General features: G+C 51.1%; 5 protein-coding genes across 14 annotated transcripts in view; 1 reads left to right on the top strand and 4 right to left on the bottom strand.

Annotated features, from left to right (window-relative positions):
• SGSM2 (small G protein signaling modulator 2) overlaps positions 1 to 2,476 on the bottom strand; it is a 37,763-nt gene extending 35,287 nt beyond the window's left edge. For all 6 annotated transcript variants that reach the window (XM_054646726.2, XM_054646723.2, XM_054646725.2 and 3 more), the window contains exon 1: positions 2,333 to 2,476. In XM_054646726.2, the coding sequence (XP_054502701.2) occupies positions 2,333 to 2,389 (57 nt within the window). In that variant the 5' untranslated portion in view covers positions 2,390 to 2,476. The remainder of the gene's footprint in view (positions 1 to 2,332) is intronic.
• A 274-nt stretch (positions 2,477 to 2,750) lies between these two features.
• Positions 2,751 to 12,593, bottom strand: TNFAIP1 (TNF alpha induced protein 1). The gene is made up of 7 exons (XM_054646727.2): positions 12,463 to 12,593; positions 10,727 to 11,265; positions 9,105 to 9,274; positions 8,374 to 8,463; positions 8,235 to 8,287; positions 7,450 to 7,645; positions 2,751 to 7,090 (listed from the first exon to the last, which is right to left on the bottom strand). The coding sequence occupies exons 2-7, from the start codon at positions 10,941 to 10,943 to the stop codon at positions 6,872 to 6,874; spliced, it is 945 nt and encodes a 314-aa protein (XP_054502702.2). The 5' UTR covers positions 10,944 to 11,265; positions 12,463 to 12,593; the 3' UTR covers positions 2,751 to 6,871.
• A 55-nt stretch (positions 12,594 to 12,648) lies between these two features.
• On the top strand, positions 12,649 to 14,598 carry IFT20 (intraflagellar transport 20). The gene is made up of 4 exons (XM_054646729.2): positions 12,649 to 12,781; positions 12,994 to 13,079; positions 13,637 to 13,740; positions 14,166 to 14,598. The coding sequence occupies exons 1-4, from the start codon at positions 12,655 to 12,657 to the stop codon at positions 14,245 to 14,247; spliced, it is 399 nt and encodes a 132-aa protein (XP_054502704.1). The 5' UTR covers positions 12,649 to 12,654; the 3' UTR covers positions 14,248 to 14,598.
• Positions 14,599 to 15,252: 654 nt separating this feature from the next.
• Positions 15,253 to 18,197, bottom strand: TMEM97 (transmembrane protein 97). Its single transcript, XM_054646728.2, has 3 exons — positions 18,039 to 18,197; positions 16,739 to 16,883; positions 15,253 to 16,213 (listed from the first exon to the last, which is right to left on the bottom strand). The coding sequence occupies exons 1-3, from the start codon at positions 18,156 to 18,158 to the stop codon at positions 15,963 to 15,965; spliced, it is 516 nt and encodes a 171-aa protein (XP_054502703.1). The 5' UTR covers positions 18,159 to 18,197; the 3' UTR covers positions 15,253 to 15,962.
• A 448-nt stretch (positions 18,198 to 18,645) lies between these two features.
• NLK (nemo like kinase) overlaps positions 18,646 to 22,352 on the bottom strand; it is a 38,096-nt gene continuing 34,389 nt past the window's right edge. For 4 of the 5 annotated variants that reach the window (XM_077188542.1, XM_077188541.1, XM_054647015.2 and 1 more), the window contains 3 exons: positions 21,588 to 21,786; positions 20,950 to 21,043; positions 18,646 to 20,355 (listed from right to left, as the gene is read on the bottom strand). In XM_077188542.1, the coding sequence (XP_077044657.1) occupies positions 20,301 to 20,355; positions 20,950 to 21,043; positions 21,588 to 21,786 (348 nt within the window). In that variant the 3' untranslated portion in view covers positions 18,646 to 20,300. Of the gene's footprint in view, positions 20,356 to 20,943; positions 21,044 to 21,587; positions 21,787 to 22,352 lie in introns of all 5 variants that reach the window. The other variant, XM_077188543.1, reaches the window with a different exon arrangement.

Genomic DNA, 22,352 nt, shown 5'->3' on the forward strand with positions numbered 1-22,352 from the left:
ACAGAGTCAGGTTTTCCCAGCAGGCAGGCAGAGGTGGCTGTATGAAGTCACACATGATAAAAAATGAGGTTGAAAATTCTATTGGAGAAAGTTACATACAGGCATTAAGGGCAGCATTATCCGGTGGGCAGTTACCAGTGGCTCGTGTTCAATTTCTGCCTCTTTGTCAATTGATGATTGAAGACAAAATCTCCATCTCAGGGTCTCCAACTGTGACCTGAGCCAGACAGGGGCCCTTTCTGACTGTGAGCACAGACAGGGGCCCTTCCACAGGTCTGTGAGGGCACAGGTGAGGGGTGTTACCTCAACCTGCTTATAATCAACAAAGGCTCTCATGGTTACTTTAGACTGGAAAGCTCTGGCCAACCCACTCTAAGTGCTCTGAAAGAGCATTGGTGAGGACTTGGGAGAAGGAAAAAACAAATCAGAGACAAAACAAAAATGCAGATGACACAGAAGGTACAAATAACACTTTCAAGCATTATTCAAGTCATTTAAAAACCAGAGTCCAATTAAAAACATTTTAGAGACTTTAAAAACAAATTAGCCTCAGATTTTTTAATTACACACCACTATTTCTCCTCAGCTTGAGCTGGCTTGGGTTATGAAAATCCATTTCACTTTCCATCTCATGCATTAGCACAAGATTGCAATGTTCACACTTGGAAAACATTTATCAGATTTATTTATATATTTAAGCATCACTCAGGAGAGCAAGCACACCCACTTCTAAATAAAACCTTGCACTGCCTCAGCTCAGAGGTTCTGGTTCAAGCAGAAATTTCTAATCGAAGTGGCACGTTCGTGGCAGCATTCAGCAGGTACCACCTGCCCAGAGCCAGCTGCTGGCTGGGTCATCCTGGGACACAGTCCTGCTGCTCCCCATAGAGACTGTCCTTGTGTCTGTCCCTGCTCTGCCCCTGCCACGCTCCCCACCACACCTGATATGTTCTGATTCCAGCATTAATGAGTACCAGGACACGGCATCGGGCTCAGGAACCTTGGCCACAACAACAACAACAACTTTACATCTGAACTTTGACGGCTCCTGCTGCTTCCCCAGCAGTGAACTGCAGAGGGGAAGGAGCAGGAGTGCAGGTACCTGTTAAAAAAACTTGTTACTGCTGTGAGGGATAAGCACTACACCTCCGCTTCACGGCTGTGTAATAACCGGCAGCTACACACGCAGCTCATCACAGCCAGTACCAAACCCGCAAAATCCGATATGGGTGCATGGGGAGAGGTGGCCGCAGGGAGCCCCCGCTGGAAAGCGCCCATGGCCCTTGGACACCACCGGCACCTCCTCCCGCCCCGGCAGGAGCCCTGCTCTGCGGCAGGAGCTGCTCCAGCGCGACACCATCCATCCATCTATCCATCCGTCCATCCATCCGTCCGTCCATCTGTCCGTCCGTCCGTCCTGCCGAGCCCCGGGCAAGGAGCACCACCCGCGGTACGGAGCGGTGCCGGGTACGGAGCGGTGCCGGGCAGTGCCGGGTACGGAGCCGTGCCGGGTACGGAGCGGCGCCGAGCAGTGCCGGGCACGGAGCAGTGCCGGGCACGGAGCAGTGCCGGGCACGGAGCCGTGCCGAGCACGGAGCCGTGCCGAGCACCGAGCAGTGCCGAGCACGGAGCAGTGCCGAGCACGGAGCCGTGCCGAGCACCGCCCCGCAGCCCAGGAGCGCCGTGCGAGGAGAAGCGGCACCGGCCCGGCCGCGAGTGTGACCGAACACCTCCGGTCAGGTGCGGGGCCGGGCTCTTCGTGTACACACGGCTCTGGCTGCCCCAGCCCGGCAATGTCACACAGGTGTGTGCAGAACAACCACCCAAATTAACCCTTCCCAGGGCACAGGCGCTCTGGCATTGGGAGTCAGCTCGGCTCATCCACGGGCACCTTAGAAATACCTTTCTTACCTCCGATTTCCCCCCCTTCTCCTCTAAAGCTCCCAGTTAAGGAAAAACTCATAAAAAACGAGTGCTGCGGGAAACCCAAACGCCGGGAAAGGGAGCGGGAGCCGATGTCAGCCTCCTGCCGCGGCACAAGTCCGTGAGCGGCAGCCCGGCTCCAGGTGCGCCCGGGGTACGAGCACCGAGGTTCCCGGAGCCGCACCGCCCGCAGCCCCGCCGGGGCACAGCCGCGTCCTCGGCGCCAGCCCGGACAGGCGCGCACGGCCGAGCCCGCTCCCCGCCGAGACACCGGCACCGGCCCCGGCCCCCGCCCGGGCCTCAGGGCGTTCCCCACGCGGCGCGCGCTGCGACCCGCGGCCCCCCGGGGCCGGACCCCGGAGCTCTGCCCGCCGCACAGCCCCGGGGCCTCCCCTGCCGCCGCCCTCACCTCCTTCTTCACGTTCCACAGCAGCTTGTCCTTCACGGCGTCCGCCGAGCAGCTCATGTTGGCGGGCCCGGGGCGCTCACAGCTCCCGACCCGGGCCCGCCGCCATCTTCACCGCGGCGTGACGTCAGCGGGCGGGGCGGGGGCGCAGCCCGGCCGCGGGGGGGCGCTGTGCGCGGAGAGAGGCGCGCGCGGAGCCGGGGGGACAAGGGGGGAACAGAGGGACACGGGGGACAGGGGGAACAGAGGGGGGACAGAAGGGGGGAACAGGGAGCAGGTGGGACACAGATCCCCCGCTCTGCTGCTGGCCCCGCTCCAGGAGCTCCAGCCCCAAATCCTCGGTGGGGATCGCATCGGCCACACGGAACTAAAGTTCCACAGACCCACACTACCAATAAAAAGTAATGATGTTGGAGAAAAATCACAGAAGACAAAATATAACACTTTATTAAAAATTAGTGTTCTATTTCCTTTTAATGCACTGGTGAAACACTTTAATCAACAGATAATTGATTAATTACTGCATTAACTAGGTTCTTTTTCTGTAAAACTGACCCTTAAAAGTTAGACATGAAAATAAAACAAAGACTGAATCTCTATGAAAATAACTTGATCACAGAATGTCAATTTAAACAAGATCAGCAATCATATTTGTTATCCTCTGGATATAAAATATCATAGAAATCCAAAAGAATCCTTTACTCTCAATAAACAAATTAAGTGTCAGCCACCCTGTGAGGTAGGGGAGGGTCTTACTCGTTCCATGGGATGAGGAGAAGTGCCACACATGCAGAAAACAGAGCCTGTCCCTGAGGGAGGGCAGGGCTGGAACAGGACTCTGTCCCACAGCACGGGGAAGGTGGCTGCGAGGTGAATGCCAAGGATTGTCACAGAACACAGCCTCGTTGTGCAAGGCAGGGGCTGCTGGGCAGACCCATCCAGTTCAGGTGTATCCCCAGTACTGCCTGGAGAGAATTCTGTCTGAAAATGAAAAACCTCGAGAAGAACAACATCAAACCAAGCCACAGTAAGCAATGCCCGTTCAAATGCAGCTCTCAGTGACAGCACAGCCCCTCCAGCACCCTCCCTGTCCATCACTTATTTTCTGTTTTAACCAACAAGTGCAAAAGATCAAAGTCACTGGAGTGGAACACTGCAGCAGGATAAATGTCTCCTGTCCAAAAACCAGCATGTCAAGGTGTCAAGGTGAAGGTTAAGCCGTGCCTTTTGTCTGGGCGCTGAGCAGCAGGGGGAGCTGAGCCCTGCAGAGCTGCCCCTCTGCCCCGAGCCAGGGCTCCTTCCCTCCCTGCAGAGGGCCCGGGGCTGGCAGGGCACAGCACTGCAGCCCTCGGGCACAGGCTGGGCACGGCTGGCACCCAGAGGCTCCCACTCACTCCCTCAGTCAGGGCACTGCTGCATGCACAGGGCTGTGACTAAATCGAGGAGTGAAGAGACAGTGAGTCCTGCAAGAATGACAGCTGATGTAGCTACAATTCACACCCTACAAGCGGGGCAAAAAGGCTCTTTTTTCTCCCAAAGGCTACTCCAAATTCCTGTTAATGCATGCACTGGTGATGGTCCGGGTGGAAGCCAGTACAAGTCTCCACTTGCAGACAAACACATACAATTAGAAACCTGTATTGTCTTAATATGTGCTTAATTTGAGTAGAGATTCTTGGAGAGCTCACTGCAAACCCACCAATGCTGCCTTTAGACTGCATCACCCTGCTCCCTGCTGCTGCTTCTGCATACACTGGCTGTAATCTCATGTTCTAGAATGTCTAGAACACTCCTGTCACAATAATTAATAGCCTTCAGTTACGTGAAGACTGATTAAGGTGAGAGTACAAAGCATGTGTCACATCTCAGCTCCAGTAGTCGAAGTGAGCAGAACCTGGTGGGACAGAGACTGGAGCAGGGCATGATTCAGTGACACCCCGTGCTGGAGCAGCTCAGACAAGCAGGGCTCAGGGGAGCCTGCAGTGAAATGGAAAGGATATCTGCACGTATTTCAAACCTGTACACAGCTGCTGACAGTTCCTACTGATCCACATTCCACAAACACCAAGAAGATCCTTCACGCTTGGTAAAAGATTCTCACAACCCAGATGGTTCTCATAACTGTTTGCTTCCCAGGTTAATTAATCTAAATTCAAATCAGAAATTAATACTACTTGTTGGCTGTGGGAAATAGGGAAAGGAAAACTAAACCAAAACACGGGCTTTTCTCTGCTTCTTGCAGTGTAACAATTCACGAGTTGGGTCCATTTTGTTAATGAATCCTGCGAGTACAGAAAGCCTCTGGAGTAGCACAGGGATCTGACATTCTCTTTCACACATTCCTTCCCACACCTGTCCTCCCCAGAAAAAATAAAAGCAAATATGACATTTTTCTGCTTATAACATCATTTAAACACAGTTTTGCAAGGCGATCAGCATCACTTACTTAATGTTGTTAACATTCACTACGATAGTAACAAGAAAAAAATAATATAAATCATTTTCCAAGAAACAGAAGTGCCACGTGTTTTTCAAATGGCATCAGCCTTTGTTACAAGACAGAAAAAGCACAAGATAATAACTCGAATCTATTAAATGCAGCACAAAGACCCCATCACTGCAGCCTCTGCTGGTGCCTTCTAATTAAATAGCATCAGTGGAGGGAAAAAATTTTAAAAATCCACATCACACTCTAGCAGAATTAGAGAGAAATACCACAAAAATCTTTGTTGAAACTAAATCTCAAGAGCTGTATTTTCCCTGGCACAACAGAATAACCAGCAGGAAAACAAAAACTTACAGAAAGAAGTATAAAAGAGATTGCTAGGATTATTAGAGATTTCAAGAGGCCTTTCACAAGAAGGCAGGTGCATCCCTGTGCAATGCTGCTTCCTGAATGTGAGGAGAATGAAGTGAATCCTGCCACGTGTAGAGGCAAGAAAAGTCTGTTAGTGTTTTCTTACTAACCCACGATATTTTAATTTTCAAAAACCTATGAGTGCAAATAATTTTTTGTTCCCTCCCCTGCTTCTATTACTCCCAAACCATCTAGATCTCAATTCTCCTTAGAAACTCCCTGCAGTAATTTGGGATCATTTTGTTGTCAGGGTTTTGCAATAATTTTCTTTAAATTTTACAGGTGGATTTGGCACTGGTCAGAGCAGTTCAGGACTGACCACTGTGGAATCTGGAGCTTCGTGACCAAGTATGATATGGGAACACAAAGGCAGCTGTGGAATATATCCAAAATATCCCTGGCTCCAGTGAGCAGCCAGCAGGAATTACCATGACAGTGGCAATACTGCTACCTACAGCTCAAACATACAAGCAAATGTTTAAAAATACAACAATGGCTTTTCATACTGAACTTGAAACTGTTTCCAGAAAAATTCCAGAAATTTCCAAATTTTCAGAGCAGACTTGACACCCACCTCCTGAAGTGCCTCGTACAATCAGCACCCAGCCAAGCACTCAGAATAAAAGTGATTATTTCAGTTTAAAATCCAGTATAAGTCACCTCTCTCCTGTGCCCAAAGCCTCTCGCAGCTCCATGCTAGAACAGTATTTTCACAGCTGTTTTTCCTCTTCAAATTCTACCCTCTAGAAGGGATTCAAGACCCAGAACTTGAATTCACATGTTCTAGCCTTAGAAAACACTGTTTAGCCTGTACTTCTCCAGCCACTGCAATTTTTCCCCCGCTGCTTGAGAAATTTAACATCAAATAGCACTTTTAGGCCACAGGAGGAATGTAAAACCAATTCCCCAGATTGCCCTTGTTTATATAAACAGGATTTCACAGTGACAAGCTTCAACCAGGGCAACAGTGCCACAATCTGCTCAAGTTTGCTTACTTCAGGTTTCTTCCCTCACCATACTCATTTCCCCCTCTCCCAGGACAAGTCATCATCTACACATTTACATTTTCAGAGAATTCCATTTTTCACATGGAGAGGCCAATGGCTTGATTCTCACCCCTTTGGAAGAGCTTGCCTTGGAATCAATGAGTTTTAAGGACACTGTCCTGGAACACAAACCTTTGCAGGTGTTCTGGGGACAGGGGTGGGAGAGCACAGGTGCAGCTGACTGGCCAGCCAAACGTTTCTCCTGGGGGTTATCCCGTGTAGGGTCTGCCAAGAGCAGCCACATTCAAGTTCTCTCTTCAGTCTCTTGATTTAACAACTGCAAGTTCCATTACACAAGGCCCTGAAAGGGGAGCTGTCTGGAAAGAGCTTTTCAAACCGTCCCACCTGACTCAGGAAGAGCAGCGCTGCTCACGGCAAATTGTTAGATAGGAAAGAGCAACCACAAACCGAGAACCAGCGCTCCACATGCCCCTCCCAGCAGGAGGAGGGGCCAGCCTGCAGGTAAAGCACAAGGTGCACGACTCACACCTCAGTTCCCCAAGGCCTCGGCCTTTAGTGCTGCTCTGCGCACACAGATCCCCGCTGCCCTTCCAGGGCGCCCTGTGAGGATGGCTGTCCAGGGGACCCCTCCCTGCCAGGGACAGGAGGGCAGCTGCAGCTGCTGCAGGCCCAGCCCCGCTAGTGGCCGAGCTGGCGGTCGTCGTAGGTGCTGTACCTCTTGACGTGGATGCGGCGCACGCGCTCGCGCAGCTCCAGGCCCTCCTCATCCTCGCTGTGCGAGGCCTGGCTGCGGCTGCGGCTCGTGGCCTCCAGCAGGGAGTTGTCTGGGACTCGGGGTGTCTCGTACAGCAGGACATTCAGTGTCTCCTCATAGATCCGTGCCTCAGGGAACTCAACCTGCCAAACACAGCACGTGTGCTGTTCCTCAGCCAGCCGGGATAGCAACTGCAGCACACACCCGCACGCGAGCCGTAAACCCACACATCATAAAGAGTAAAAAATTTGTGGTGGAGGGCTACTCCCACCAGTTCACCTCCCTCACCTGATCTTTTACATTGCTCTAGAAGGGAATACAGTATCTCAGTTTCTTAACATTGGACCCTGGTAACCTCAGCTGCACTACTGCAAATTCAAAGGTAACTCCTGAAGTTAGAGAAGCTCTGCAGACTCTGCAGAGCTAATCACAAGCTAATCACAGCCTGAAGCTAATCACAACCCTTTGTATCCCGCAGCATGGGCAGGTGAAGCTCCACTACCTTGGTTTGCTTCTTCTCGGTGGCGTAGACGATGGAGGTGCAGCACACCTCGGCCAGCTTGCGGCCCTGCCCGTAGAAGGACCAGCAGCAGATCTCGTCCCCGATCACGTCCTTGATGAACAGCACTCTGCCGTTGAACCGCAGGGACAGCTTGTCAAACAGCTCAATGTTCTTCAGCAGGTTGTCATCAGAGTTACTGAAACACAGCAACAAAAGCAGGAACAGGGCTTTTCATGCAGCCATCTCTGCCTGTTCCACCAGCTTTCAGCACTGATCCAACTGCAGAATACAAATAAGTAGTGACTCACTGCCGCATGCTGCCAAGAAAAGAGGGGTAATAGCCCATTTCAGATACAAATACACTGCTCTGACCCCATGAGCAAACACAGCAGCCTTTAGAGGTCAACTTACACAATTAATAAGGACAGCACAATGTCCCAAACCATTACATGAACTATCCATGCTCAAGATGATCAAACCCCACTTCACTGAAGTTCTCTGGCTTGATGACAGCAGAAGTCCAGAGTCAGTGTGTGCTGGAAGGCCATGTGCTCTGCATCCTGCACACCACAGACACACTGCCAGCATGAATACATTATTTAAAAATCTAAGTTTTACTGACAGACATGCAATGTAAGGCCCTACTTACTTTTCAAAGCAAGATAGTTGTCAAAACCCAAAACAAACCAAAAGAAGTGAAGTTAGATCATTCATCATCATCTTCCACTCCCACGGTCAAAAAGCAACTTTTCCACTAAAGTGAGGGGAAAAAAGAAGGGACATACCTGGTGTAGGAGTATTTATTGTTGCTTCTATTATACAGCAGTTTAACAACAGGCTGTTGGGAGCGAGAGGAAAGAAGAATAGGTAAGTTCTGTGTTTCAATACACTTAGCATAAATCCACAGTTGAAAAGAGCAGTTACTTTCATTGATGACTCTATCAGTCTCTCCTCTTCTTTTGGAGAGGTGATAATAGGGATGCTGCACACAGGTTCATACAAGTCTTTCTTGTCCTGTTTTAATGAAAGAAGAAAGAGAGGAAATAAGAAAGGAATGCTAAAGCTGACGTTGCTGCTGCTGCCTCCCTCAGCCCCTCCAGCCATGTTCCCAAACGCTGTGATGCACAGGAAAAGAGCTGGGTTGCTACAGTAACCACACAGCTTACCTTGATCTGCAACCCAGAATCACAGCACAGATTTCTTATCCCCGGAAGGCAGCAGTAATTGAAATATTGGCATGCAGGTGGATGTCCTCAGCTATAGCCAGGACAAGGTCTAGTCATACTTGGTTTAAGTGGGTTTAATACTACATCCTTTCTTGAAGAAAAGGACAGGAGGAGTCTGCAGTAGTTTTAATCAACTCAAACCACTGCACAGATGAGCATCAGCCACTGTGAACTGAGCACCTGGCAGAACAGGATGTCACCAACATGAGCCAGCCCTCAGGGACACAGAGCAAAACCCAAGTGTGGCCAGGACAGGCCGTGTCCCCAGATCCCTCACCACCTATTTACTAACTCATATTTTAAAAATGCCTTGCACATCTCAAACTTGGTGCCATCTCTAAGGCCATGAAATAATCTCTCAAGTTGTCTTAAGTAAATTTTATAAGCAAAACAGCCATGAAACACTTCACAGGATACTTCTGCTCTTACCTGCAGGGCTGCTTGGCACATGTCCACTAAGCCCTGGATGAGATAGTATTTGGCTTCTGCCATCAAGGCTTTGATCTCCTGCCTGTGTTTTGGAAGTGCAATCGTGTCATCTCTGAGATAGTTTAAAATTGTTCCAAAGTGCTTCCCACAACGGTCTATAAGGATCCAGCCTGAAAAAGAGCCAACACATTTCAGTCACCTCAACACAAGAGGCAAGAAAAAGCTCCCTGGAGAGGTTAAACAGCACTGAGGTTTCCTGACACTGCTCAGGACACTTCTTCCATTTCACCCAGTGGAAGTCCCTACTGCCTTTGAGCAAACTGAAGCTGGTTCTGAACAGAACCTGACAGTGGAGCCCCTTTGGTATTGCCCAGATGTTCCCGCTGCTTCCCAGCACCCCAAAAGCAAAGCCCCAACCTAAAAACACTCAGCTTCCAGCACAATGCACTGAGATTGCTGCAGGAACCCAGCTGCAGGGCTACACTGTGATGCTGGGCAGTCAGAAACTTCTGAGAGCCAAGGGAGGACTAGAAGAGAGAATTCACCAACGACTGCAACAAGGAGATATGGATAAGTTCCGTGGCCTAATAAGGAGGAGTGGGCAATTCTCCAAACACATCTGCTGCTGCTGTTTGGAGTTAAAAAGAGAGAGAAATGTTCTGAAGATGCTAAAAGGCAGATCAGCCCAGAAAACCCAGTGTGAGGGAAAAGCTGTTCTAGTCCCCAAAGAGGAGCAAAGAACAGGACAGACAGATCAGGAGGAAGCACAGAGGGGATGAAGCAGAGGAAACAGTAGCAAATGGACAAATTCTTGCAATTTTACAAAATCCCTGAAGTCACATTCTCTAAGGAAACAGGATGTCTGATTGCTGCCAAACAATAGCAGTGTAGGATGCATGCACACACAAGGCTTAGTATGGTGCCAAACCCTTTCCCATAATGTGGAAGACAGAAAAAAATGTTATTTTGGAATCTAGGTACAGAAAACAACCTAGGAAAGTACGCTAAACTCCTGCTGGACTCTCCAGCTGGAGCTATCAGAACATGACTCTCATTTTCCATCCAGGCTGAGGCTCTTATACAAAATTGCCTGTTCTGCCCTTTATAATGTATCAGGGATTTAAAATATCCTGTGTCCAGCTGGAGATGACACACTGCCTGACTGATCCCTAAATGCTGCCATGGTACCATGAGCCACAACTGAAACATGCTGCTCAGGAAAAGGGAAAAAAAAAATTTCAACAAAGCAAGGCAGGCTATTCTGAGCCTCAAAGCTGAAAACTGCACGTCCCTCCTTGCGTGCGTGGTTTGAATAATGCCACTGCTTGATGTGACAGAAATGACAACCCACAGACTGTCTGTTCAGTCTTTACAACACCAACACCAACCTGCTCACCAGCTGTGAGCACAGGAAAGAGGACCAGTCCTTCCCCAGTTCATTTGAGTAACAAAACCAGGTATTTTTGTAAAGCCAAAGGATTGCTAGCACCAACAGGACTTGGCTGCCTAATGCTCCCAGTTATTTTTGGCATATATCATTCTCTACACCCTTAACAGAGTAAAACCACCACCAAACCCCAGCTGTTTTACAAAACTGTCAGCAATGAAAGCCACACCCTTACCTTCCTTGTCGGTGAGCACCTCCATCCTGCCGCTGAACATGGCCTTGAGCATGGTGTCGTGCCTGGTGAGCACCTGCACCGTGGTGTAGTACAGGGAGCCCCCGACGTTGAGCCGCACGTACTTGTTCCCCAGGCTGCCGCCCTTCAGCCCGCCGGCCTTGGGCTTGTGTCCCGCGGCCGGGCACAGGGCGCTGCCCAGGCACGTGTCCCCCGACATGGCCTTCTGCAGGTAGATGACCACCCTGCAGCGCGTGGGCCGGGCCGGCCCCGCCGTGGTGCCGCCCTCACGCCTCAGCCCGCCAGGACGGCGGGGCAGGGGCCGGCATCACCCGCGGGTCAGCACGGCCGGGGGCCAGCACAGTGAAGGGCCAGCGGTCAGCACGGTGTGGGGCCAGGGGTCAGTGAAGGGCCAGCACGGCGAGGGGCCAGGGGTCAGCACGGTGTGGGGCCAGTGGTCAGCACGGAGCACGGTCAGCACACGGAGCACGGTCAGCACACGGAGCCCCACGGCCACTCCACACACAGACGAGGATGTCACTCTGCGGAAGAGACACCTCCTAAGGACACAACTACACACATCCTGACGAAACACGATTTAGCTATTTTTCAGACAATTGATGCAGCCAGTGCTGTGTCACACTTCTCAGGCACGTGAAACTCTCCTGACTTCCTGTTGTTGGATCTCCAGCCAACACCGCAAACAACACCCGGCAGGAGGGCCCGGCTCACACTCTGCTGGAATTCAGCTCCCCCTCGGCCTCCCAGCAGAGCCCAACTCTCTCTGAGCCCAGCTGAAATGCCCTGAAGAGCTTCCTGCACCTCCTTCAGCTGGGGTGTGTGTGCATCCCCCTGAGTGCTGACGTTGGTTTGACTTTAAACTGGAGACACAAATGTCTCTTCAAATGCCTCAACACTGAAAAGATGGATCACAAGGTTCTATTTTCTGGTAACTCCTTTCATTCAAAACTCTTCTGCATCCATCCTGGAGCCCTGACCAGTGAACGTAGTTCTAATTTGAAAAGAAAATAAACAAAACTCCCCACCACGTACACCACTGTTTGTAACTGATGTCCTGCCTTGTTTTAAACACTCAAAATCCCCTTTTAGAACAGTGGCGTGTTTGTAACAGCAGCCAGACCGAACCCGTGAGGAGACAGGAATCCAGCCTGTCCGACCGAGCTCCTCAGAAGGGTTCGCGGTCAGTTCCGTCCCCCCAGGCACTTTCTCACTGCTCGGACCGAGGAACGAAGCTAAACACGAGCAAAGAAGCTAAACCCCCTGCCCAGCCAGCGCAGGCAGGAGCCAGCACAACTCCTGTAGGTGGCCACGGAGGAGCCGTGAGGCTTCTGCTGAAAACAGCCAGAGATCTTTAATTACCCCTTTTGACACGACCGAAAGCTCCCCACATCCCTTCCCGTCCCTTCCTGCCCCGCGTGGGAGGCAGGACGGGCTGCGGAACAATGGCTCCGCAACGGGACCCGCCCCGGCCCAGCACCGCCGGGACAAGGAGCGACCCGAACGGCCCAGGGGAACGTGAGGTACCGGGGCAGAACGGGAGTCGGCCCCGCGCGGGTCACACCGAGCGGCCCGCGGGCCCTTCCCGGCCCTGCCCCGGCCCCGCTCCGCCCGAGCCCCCGGACAGGCTCCGTCCGCCCCGGCCGCGGGGCAAGCGAGCAGAGGCGGCGCGGCCCGGCCCCGCTCACTGCCCCGCGCACCGCCCGGCCTCTCTCACTCACCCGTCGCCGCCGCCCCTCAGCCCCGGCCCGCCCGGGAGCCGCCGGCCCGGAAGAGTTTCCCCGGCTCCCGGCGGGCGCAGCGCTGGCGGAGGCGGGGCCGGGCCGGGCGGTGCCGGAGGAGCCCGAGCCCGGCAGTGCCGGCTGAGGCCCCGCTCCGTTCCGCTCGGTTTGGCTCGGCTCGCTGCCCCGGCGATGGCGCAGGCGGCGCTGGGCGCGGCGGGGCTGCACTTTGACGAGCTGAACAAGCTGCGGGTGCTGGAGCCCGAGGTGGCGGCGCAGACGGCGCAGCTCCGCGAGCAGTGCCGGGCCTTCGTGGACAGTGAGTGCCGCGGGCCGCGCCGGGCACCGGGCACCGGGCAGCTCAGGCCTTCTCCCGCCCCTTTCATCTGATTCCGCCCGAATCCTAAAACCTTCCTGTTTACTGTAAACGCTAAACGTACAGCTGCGTCTAAAAACTATACGGCAAAGCAGGAGCATTCGATCTCTTTAGGGAAGTTCTGGGTATCACTTGACGATTTTTTTTCTTTACAGAAACAGCAGAATTTCAGAACATAGTGGGCAGCTTGATTGAGCTCGTTGACCAACTGGCCAAAGCTGTAGAAAGTGAGAAGATGAAGGTACTGTGCAGTAAATTCCTCGCTTCTCGTGTGCACTGTCCTGTGTGGGGCCTCTCTATCCCTCCCTCCCTCCCTCCCTTTACAGCAGAAGCAACGATTCTCTGTCAGCATCCTGCTGGCCTTCCCCTGGGATAAACTGGGCCTTTAAAATTGATATCAGTGATAATATTAATCAAAAATAATGAATTAATGAAACTTATGAGTGTCACATTGCTCACACATGCACCAGTCCTGCTTTCCCTGCTTGTCTTTATTTCTGCACAGAAACAGAACGTGTGCTTTTTAATCACTCCATCTTGGTAGAATTTGTCCTCCAGAGGCAGGAGAGGCCTCTGGTAGCCTGAGCTTGTCTGGCTGTTGGGCCAGTTTGTGTGTCCAGAGGAGTCACTGACTTTGTTCCTCGAGTTTGGGGAACACCAAACTCCCACCCACCCCTCAGGAGCACAGCATCTCACCCTCTGTTATTGCTGGCATGCCCCACAGTCAACCTGCTGGGAGGGAAGGGGCTAAAGGAGTTAACCAAAACCCCTCCACACATCCCTGCCCTGTCCTGCCAGGCCATCGGGGCACGGAACCTGCTGAAGTCGATTGCAAAGCAGAGAGAGGCTCAGGAGCAGCAGCTCCAGGCTTTGATAGCTGAGAAGAAGATGCAGCTGGAAAGGTGAGTTTTGTGTTCGGTGCTCTGGGGTGTTGTGCAGGCTGGGAAGGCTCAGGGTGGACACAGGGCTGACTGCCTGTGCTGTGGGACCCTGTGCTGGTTCAGACCAGCCCCACCTGCATCAAAGGTGTGTCCTGAGCACATGGGAACAATTCCACAGGCCTGGAGTTACCTTCAGGCCGTGCAGTGACCCAGGGAAGGTTCATCCCTGAGGCCTTCAGGGCTGAACAGAGGCAGCACGGGCCGGGGCAGTGCAGAACTCTGACAGCTGCATCAGCCCCGTGTCTGGCTGATAAAGAGCTGCTCTGTGTGACTCAGGCACCTGCTGCTTGCAGTGACTCACACAGGCAGCCCAGCTGCCCTCCCAGCTCCCGGGGCTGCTCTGACCCCCTCACACGGGGCCCTGGACCCTCTGTTTTGTCTCGCAGGTACCGGATCGAGTACGAGACCCTCTGCAAAATCGAAGCGGACCAGAACGAATTCATCGACCAGTTCATCTTCCAGAAATAGAGGGTTTTAAGATAAAAACCAGCTCACATGGAAACTTGACCATTCCAGAATCTTGAGAATTTCAGAAATATGCAATTTCCACTGTGCAGGAGTGCAGATGGTTTGTACAATGGAGGGGCTGTACCTCAATTTGAGTGTACTGTGGCAATAAGAAGGGCTGACAGCTCACAGCTGCACAGACTGTTCTGGCCTTTGATTTTATACCAGTTTTGTACAGTCAGTAGTTCTAATTCAAATTCCAGTCGAATTAATGCTACTGGTGCTTTGTTGTGTTGCTTTTTGAAGTCTACAGCTCTTTCATAGAAATCAGAAAATAAATTATTGTTCTCAGACTGTCTGGCTGTACCAGAATTAGTTGCTCCTTCTCTGTTATTTTTCAATGTAAAGGTTTACACACAAGCAGCACTATTGGATCTACATCTGCCTATGGTACTTTTTCTATAGAATTATTAAAAAAAAGACAGAAATGTATGATATCCAGAATGGACCAATTACAGATACAGAAAAGCAGAAACTACATGAGAATTAAGAACTTTGAACTGTTCCTGAGGAATGTCCATTCAGGACTGTCGTAATATGAGAGCTGAATCCTTTTATGGGCATTCTTAGGATGGAACACCAGACTGATGAGGGAAACCATTCTGAGTGTCAGTGACACCAGGAGTGCACCAACTGTAAACTACAAACACAAGTGTGAACTCGAGCCTCATGTTGGAAGTGCAAACATGCATTTTGTGTATGTGTACAGCACTTCAGTATGGAAATGCTGCCCTTTCCAAAGCCTGGGGAAGGCTTCAGCTTTACACAGTGAATAAAACCTGCCAGCAGTGCCTGGGCAGCTTCACGGGGCCCGTCACCTCACCAGGCTCCAGATGAAAACCAACCCCAACCACACAACTTCTACCTGTAGCTGTAACTTACGCATGGATTTACTCTGTGAACTCTCCACCATCTCGTGGTCACTGCAAGTTCCTTCAGCCACTCCCTGAAGAAGACTGAATGCAGTTTAATGCGTTTAGTTATTTATTTCCATACCAGAAATTATTTTGGGGAAGAAAGAAATTTCCAACTCCTTGGTTACAATTCCCGAAGTACTTCAGAATCCTCTGGGCAGTACTCCTGGTTGTCAAGGGTAACTTTAAGCATTCATGAATCCAGATTTTGGCACATTTATCATTGATCAGACATTTATAATTAATCAAAATGAAGCAGAGCAAAGGCAGTGGAAATTTTAAAGGAAGGGGCAAGGAAGTTAAGAATCATGATATGATTTGGAATGCTTCAAAAGAACAGCTTTGCAAATCTGTGTGTAATGGGTTAGGGATTCTTCAGAATATGTGGTTGGAAGACAGATTTCCTACTTGAGTGGTTTCCAAACAGTCATCTTGGGAAAAGGGACCTTGGAAGAACAGTATCAGCTGCAGAGTGTGAGTGAGTGTGTGTGTGTGTGTCCCCTCACAGAGTTACACATCAAAGGGTTAAAAGACCATTTTCCTGGGAGAGAGGCCTTGCACAGACCTGACCCCTGGCTGGCCCAGGCCCCTGCCAGAGCTGTGTGTGGTCGAAGCAGGGCTGTGCACTCCAACCAATTCCATTTTTCCTTGCAGCAGCCAGTGCAGCCAACACGAGGGAGACGTTTGTCCCAGAGGACTCCGCCAGCGCAGGGTCGGAACCAGATGCAGCACAGGTGTGGTGTGTACGACCTCCAGAGCCAGCTACTTCCTTTTCCTCTTCTCCACGTGTTTGTAGTGGGGGTTGCAGAGCATGGTGAACAGCAGCAGCAGAGGGATCAGCAGGTAGGGCAGGTAGATGGAGAGCAGCGCCAGGCGCTCGCGCAGCGTCTGAGGCCCCGCGTGCTCCGCCTTGGAGAAGTCGTGGAACAGGATGTGGGCCAGGATGGCAAACAGAGTGGTGGCCACGTGGGTGGAGTAGATAATGGCAGGAGTCCTGATCCATCTGCAGCCACCTGTACAGAAGCAAAAAGAAAACAATATTTAAGTATTTTGAAACAACCGGAATTCCGAGTGACAGAACACTGCTGCCTCTCTGCCAGGGTAAGCCATCACTCAGATGGAATAGGGAGCAGAAAAAACCCTCAGTACTAGTAGGAACCAAGGAAATTTCTCTCCCCTGATGGCAATTTAGAACAAAGGGGTGATCCTGAAAGATCTAAAGTAACAAAATGAGTACACGGGCTTGACCCAGACCTTTAGCTGGCCTGGAAATTAGCCAGATGTCAAATGCTGATGGTGGTTACACAAATGGCTTCACCTGACAAGGGCCTGTAGTTACAAGGTTTTGTTTCTGACAAACTTCATTCTGTGCTGCTTTCTCAGGTAGAACACTCGTGTGGGCCCTAGCAGCCCAGCCCTCCACAGTACCTCCCTGAAACCCCCTAATCATGATACAGAAACATTCTCTGCTGCACAGCAGCAGCTGTCCTGCAAAAATGCCCCCAGGACATGCCCTGGATCACCCTGGTTCCCCCCACCTTTCAGGAAGGCGTAGGCAGCGATGGGGAAGAAGGGCAGCTGGAGAAAGGCTTCGCAGTAGATGAACGCCTTGAACCACTCTGGGGGCTGCAGCATCAGGGGGTCCCTGAAGGAAGTTGCATACTGCTGCAACAGGTCTGTCAGCTGAAAAAACCCAAAACAACAGTCAGTCACTGAGCATCCACCAGAGCAGGGCAGAGCTCCTGGTTCTCTATGGGATGAAGCCACCAGGCTGTGAGCACCTGCTCCTGAGCAGGGTTGGGGCTGCTGCAGGGGAACAGCTCAGCACCAGGATTTGGGCTCAGGCAGTTGCAATTAGTTTCTGACAGAAATGTAAACTCCAGCACAGCTTTACATTGGACTTTGAACAGAGAGATATGCATTGAGATCTGCTGGTTAACTATTAATTGGAAATGGTTCCTATACTGGAGTAATCTTACAGGCAGTTCTGATGGCAAAAACCAAATCACCAGTTGTAAAGCTCAGGAGGTGACACCCTGATGATGAGGGCTGAACTAATTATCTGCCATCCAACAGTTATTTTAATTGATTTTATGATGTTCATTGTCTTCTGTGATTTTGTTCAAAACCCAGCAAACCAGAGATTTTTACGAATAAATTCATTAATTTGGCATGCCTGCTCCTGCAGCGGCAACAATTCCCTGTTGCATTTTTGGCAGGGATTTGGGGAAAGCCCGGGATCGGAGAATGCCCGGGGCCGCAGGAGCCACGTCCGGGGCACGTTGCGCGGGCCCCGCGCTGCCGCAGCCTCCGGCCGCTGGTGCCGAGCGCGACAGCGAGGGGACAGCGAGGCCACGGCCTTTCCATGGCCACGGAAAGGATGTCCTTGGGCAGTTGTGAAACAGCCACAGCCCGCTCTGGGCAGAGGAACATCCCCACCGCCCGCTCCGGGGCGAGCAGTGACCCGCACCAGTTCCCGGGGCCCTCCGGGGGACACAGAGCGGCCGCCACATCCCCGCCACAGCTCTGGGCAGCAGCAGCGGCCACAGCCGCCGGACGCGCGGGCCAAGCATCCCTCTCCCATTCCCATTCCCACTCCCGTTCCCGCTCCCGCTCCTCCCCAATGAATGACCCGGCTGTGACTCATCCCGTGGCACCAGCACCGCTTCTCTCCCAGACGCTCCTTCACGCTCTCGCTGCAGTTTCGCTCCCCCTCTCCCCCCCCCGATGTCTCCACACACGAGATTCGGCGCAGGCCGCCCCCGGCCCCATCAAACCGGCGGGAGCCCCTCACGCATCGGCGGAACGAGCCCCGGCCCGGCCCCCGGCCCCACTCACGGCCCGCGGCGCGATCCCGGCGGGCAGCAGCGGCTGGAGGTCGATGAGAGCCGTGATCGGGATGTGCGAGATGAAATAGAGGGCGAAGAGCCGCTCCCGCCACCGCGGAGCCGCCGCCATCGCCGCGCTGGCCCCGCCCCCCGCTGGCCCCGCCTCCCGCGCCCGGCGGCGGCCACGTCCCGCGCCACGGCCCCGCCCAGCGACCACACCCTGGCACGGCCCCGCCCCCGGCCACACCCTGGCACGGCCCCGCCCTGCGGCCACACCCTGCCCTGGCCCCGCCCCCGCCCTTTTCCCCATTTCCCCGTTCTTTTCCCCTGCTCCCCCTCTTTCCCCGGGTGCCGGCAGCCGCGCCCCCGCCAGCCCGGCTCTTGGCCCCCTCGGTCCCGCACCTCGGCGCCGCCGTTTCTCCCCCGCACGCGTGGACCCGGAGCTCCAGAGCCCAGGAGCGCCCGCGTCCCGTGAGAGCCCGGGCCGCACCGCAGGGCTCCGGTTCCGCCGGGCCCCGCTCACAGCCACGGCTGCAGGAGCCGCCCGGAGCCGGGAGCGGCGCCTCCCGCCCGCTACAGCCCAGAGGAGAGCGGGCAGGAAAGAACGACATCACCGCCGCATTTTCAAATGTCACATTTAATGTTTTCACCACTGTACTCCAAATCTACATTTTACAAAGTGACCAGCAAGTGTGCCACATTAACTGACCAACCTCTGAGATTTTACCTTTCATACCAGTGTCTTCTGGGGCTCGATAATTAAACACGTTTCTCATTCAAGTGAATTGAAATGCTTCAGTTGGTTTTATTCTCAGGAGCCTCATAAAAAACAAAGATATTGCACCATCTTTGTTCAGTTATTCAATGTTTGTCTCTTTCACAGCAAATAATTACTTCATTGAAGTTAAAACTTCCAAACATAACTTACTAATAGTCTCCAATTCCAGCTCAGATCACTCTTGTTGAAAATACTCTGCTAAATACAGATAACTTACAATAACTTTAACAGTTAATTGTCCATAACAAACACCATGGTTTCTCTCCAGACCAAGGCTCAAATTTTAAGACCACCTTTTAGTATTCCTTTGTACAGGTGAAAAACAGTCTTCAATTTTCTAGTCTTGTTTTAAATACAAAAGTTGGAAGGGACATTCAAGTTTCAAGTCTCCACACTAAACTTAAAAAAAAAAAAATCATGTGGAGGTAAACAAACCAAGTTGTATACTCCAGGAGGTAGAGGCCTTCAATTTGTGTTCATATATACATATGCACAGAATTCAGTGTTCCAACAGAAAAAGAATTAGCCAAAAAGTAATAAAAGTTATTTACTACTGTGACATTTCAAGACTTCCACAGCTCTGCCTAAAGACACGAACACAATTAACAGAATTCCCTATGTGCTTTTTTTTTGTCCTTTTCTTTTTTTTTCTCTCAACTGTCCAGTGCAGGAAAAAGTTCTCACAAAATTTCACAGACCTAAAATGTGCAAGCTAGTTTCTCTCTATACAGCAATGATGTCAGGGATCTCTGAAATTAGCCCATAAATGGAATTATTTACACACATAGAAGATGCATGCTGGGGGTTTTATGTAAGAAAGAGCAGAAAAACTTCTAATAAAAATAGATTAAATATATATATATATTTATACTGGGTAAGGAAACAGAAGTTTAGTCTCTCCTAGTCACAAACTCATTCTCTCTACTCACAACATTTGATTTTAGAACAGCACACATCACCATCACAGCTCTAGTGAGAAGCTATTTATAGGGTTGGGCATCAGGGGACGTGGCCACTTCCCATGGCCACGGCCACCCAGAGGGACTTCATGATTGGTCGCAGTCAAGTTTTCTGTATTCCTTAGTTTTAGAAAACCCAAAATCTTCAGGAATGGCTCAATATCAAAATGTATGTCTGTTTGTACAATCTCACTTCAATAAAAAAAAAAAGGGAAAAAAAGGAAAAAAAAAAGGAAAAAACCTCCCCGAATTTGGTTCAATTCTGTTTGTTCTGAGCTGAGCCATCACAGCTGCACTAGAATTCATAAAACACGTGCAACTCTGGGTAAAATATTTTCTTCTAAAAGCACAACCACTTTACAAGATTAAAAGTCTAGTACATTTCTAAGTATTATTCATATTGTACAAGTAGTGGTTGTTAATTTAAAACTTCATTAGTAAAATTACAGTACAAGCATGATTAACCTCCAGAATTGCAAATCCCAGGCTCCAGTGGAAAGCTACATTACATCTTCAGTAGTACGGGGCGCTCGGGTCACTCCCACACCAGCGGCGACGGCGGCATCTCGGAGGGCTGGGCGACCGTGGAGCTGCACAGGCACAGGCACAGACACAGGCACAGACAGACAGGCACAGGCACAGACACAGACAGACACAGACACACACAGACAGACACAGAACTGCTCAGTGCAGGGCCCAGGGACACAGCTCAGTGCCCACTGCAGGCCCAGGGACACAGCTCACAGCCCAGGGGGACCAAAGCCCCCAGTACCAAACCCCAAACCCAACCTGAGCTCAGGAGGACCAAACCCCCCAGGACCAAACCCCAAACCCAACCCGAGCCACCAGCACCCACAGCAAATATTCCTTTATCTGTGCATTTCCACCCCTCAGTCCCTCCTTTCAATGCCTTCACCCTGCAGCTCCACAACCAAAACTCAACTTGCCAACCTTCCCAATTCCAGTTTAGGTCTGACTTCTGTTCTTTTGCACAAAACGTTACTTGAAACTTTTTTTGCATGTTTTACTTAAAATTCTAGAAGAATTTATAAATACAGTTCACAAGGGTTTTATCTATGGGCCCTTCCTAGCTCAGGAACTGAAAACATAAAACATTCTGGCTGTGTGAATTCTGTACCACTAATAAATGGGAATTAATATCAGATGTGATTACATACAGTTACCTAATAAAGCTCTTAAAAGCAGCAGACTGAGGGTTGATGCAGAGAGGCACTCTGTTTCCTTTCTGCTGTTCCAAAATGAACTGATGAATTATTTCTGTACACAGGAGAAAAATACAAAACAACACAGCATTAACACTTCTGGCTTCAGTAAAATGCAATGTCAACTGGAGGGAAAGAGAACTTCCCTTATTGAGAGTACATTTTAGGGAGGATAGAAGAGCTCCAGCTTCCCTAAATCTGACTGCTCAGCTTCAGCTCCAGGCTGCAGGACAGCTGTGGAGGTCACACCTCACAGCCCCAAACAGCCACACTGTGACTTCCCCTTCCTCCAGAGCCATCCCTCAGCAAAAGGATGAGGAACAGGGCACCAGGGATGGGCACTGCTGAGGTCTGAAACCCACAGACTTCTGCAGGTCAGCTCACGCTTGTGCCACTGCCTTATCTCAGAACACTTACAATTCTGTTCCTTTGGTGAAAAGAAATTATTTCCAGTGTCTACTACGGAAAAATACCTAAAAGAAACCAGCACCGGGGTCACTGTGTGGATGCAGAGCACAAATCCCAACTCCCTCCCAGCTCCACCCCATGTCCCCCTGCTGCAGGGGACAACTGCACATGCAAGGTTAACTCCTGCTCACCTTTAACCTGCCGAACAGAACTGAGGTTCTTCTCAAAAGTGTCATCGAATTTGGGGTTAGTGATGGGTTCAAAATCACTGGTATAAACTCTGCCAGTCGAAGTGGAGAAACAACACTTGCACATGCAGGTGTGGTACCGCAAGCGGCCCTCGTCCAGGTAGGGGTGAGCTAAGGCATCCTTAGCAGATATCCTTTTGGACTGGGAGCAGAGTGGGAGGGAAGAGAGCAGGCGTGAGGTCAGGAACTACTCAGCACTTCATCCTCAGTGCTGAACAGACCCGCGGTGGTGTGGAGGGAGCTGCCACTAGAGGGGAGCTGAGGCTCACAAACCAGCCTGGGTGGCACCGACCCGGCTCAGCCACCGCGGCAAACGCCGAGCACACAGCTCTTAGGAACTTGCCTTTCAAAGGCTTTTTTCTACAGATAACCTTACAGCTGTGACTCCTGCAATAAATCAAAACAAGCTGGGAAAGACAGCATTCTAACTGTTGAGGGAGTCAGAAAGGAATTTTTGTTTTTTAAGTGTGGAAGTTATGGTTTAACATTTCCATGGTTCTGCTCAGCAAAGCAATCTTAAGGTTTAAAAAAAATACACTCCAAAGGCAGTGCTTCTAAATGCTTCATCAACCCCCAGCCTCCTCCTTTGCACTGCAGTCACTCTGTTTTACATTTGCGATACTGGGGGGGTTCTGTGGGAATGAAATAATTAAGATTATCAATTGCAATATCATATTTTCTTGTGACAATTCTCTACAATGTCCCAAG

This window comes from Agelaius phoeniceus, chromosome 20 (assembly GCF_051311805.1).
Source record: "Agelaius phoeniceus isolate bAgePho1 chromosome 20, bAgePho1.hap1, whole genome shotgun sequence".
Taxonomy (NCBI): domain Eukaryota; kingdom Metazoa; phylum Chordata; class Aves; order Passeriformes; family Icteridae; genus Agelaius; species Agelaius phoeniceus.

What these genes read in the sequence shown, in the direction of transcription:
- IFT20 (XM_054646729.2), top strand. Translation starts at nt 12,655, where the DNA reads ATGGCGCAGGCGGCGCTGGGCGCGGCGGGGCTGCACTTTGACGAGCTG. An exon ending in GTGCCGGGCCTTCGTGGACA is followed by an intron (nt 12,782 to 12,993) that starts GTGAGTGCCGCG and finishes TTTTCTTTACAG; the next exon opens with AAACAGCAGAATTTCAGAAC. An exon ending in AAGAAGATGCAGCTGGAAAG is followed by an intron (nt 13,741 to 14,165) that starts GTGAGTTTTGTG and finishes TTTGTCTCGCAG; the next exon opens with GTACCGGATCGAGTACGAGA.
- TNFAIP1 (XM_054646727.2), bottom strand. Translation starts at nt 10,943, where the DNA reads ATGTCGGGGGACACGTGCCTGGGCAGCGCCCTGTGCCCGGCCGCGGGA. An exon ending in TGTGCCAAGCAGCCCTGCAG is followed by an intron (nt 8,464 to 9,104) that starts GTAAGAGCAGAA and finishes TCATTAAAACAG; the next exon opens with GACAAGAAAGACTTGTATGA. An exon ending in TGATAGAGTCATCAATGAAA is followed by an intron (nt 8,288 to 8,373) that starts GTAACTGCTCTT and finishes CGCTCCCAACAG; the next exon opens with CCTGTTGTTAAACTGCTGTA.
- TMEM97 (XM_054646728.2), bottom strand. Translation starts at nt 18,158, where the DNA reads ATGGCGGCGGCTCCGCGGTGGCGGGAGCGGCTCTTCGCCCTCTATTTC. An exon ending in CCGGGATCGCGCCGCGGGCC is followed by an intron (nt 16,884 to 18,038) that starts GTGAGTGGGGCC and finishes GGGTTTTTTCAG; the next exon opens with CTGACAGACCTGTTGCAGCA. An exon ending in TGCCTACGCCTTCCTGAAAG is followed by an intron (nt 16,214 to 16,738) that starts GTGGGGGGAACC and finishes GCTTCTGTACAG; the next exon opens with GTGGCTGCAGATGGATCAGG.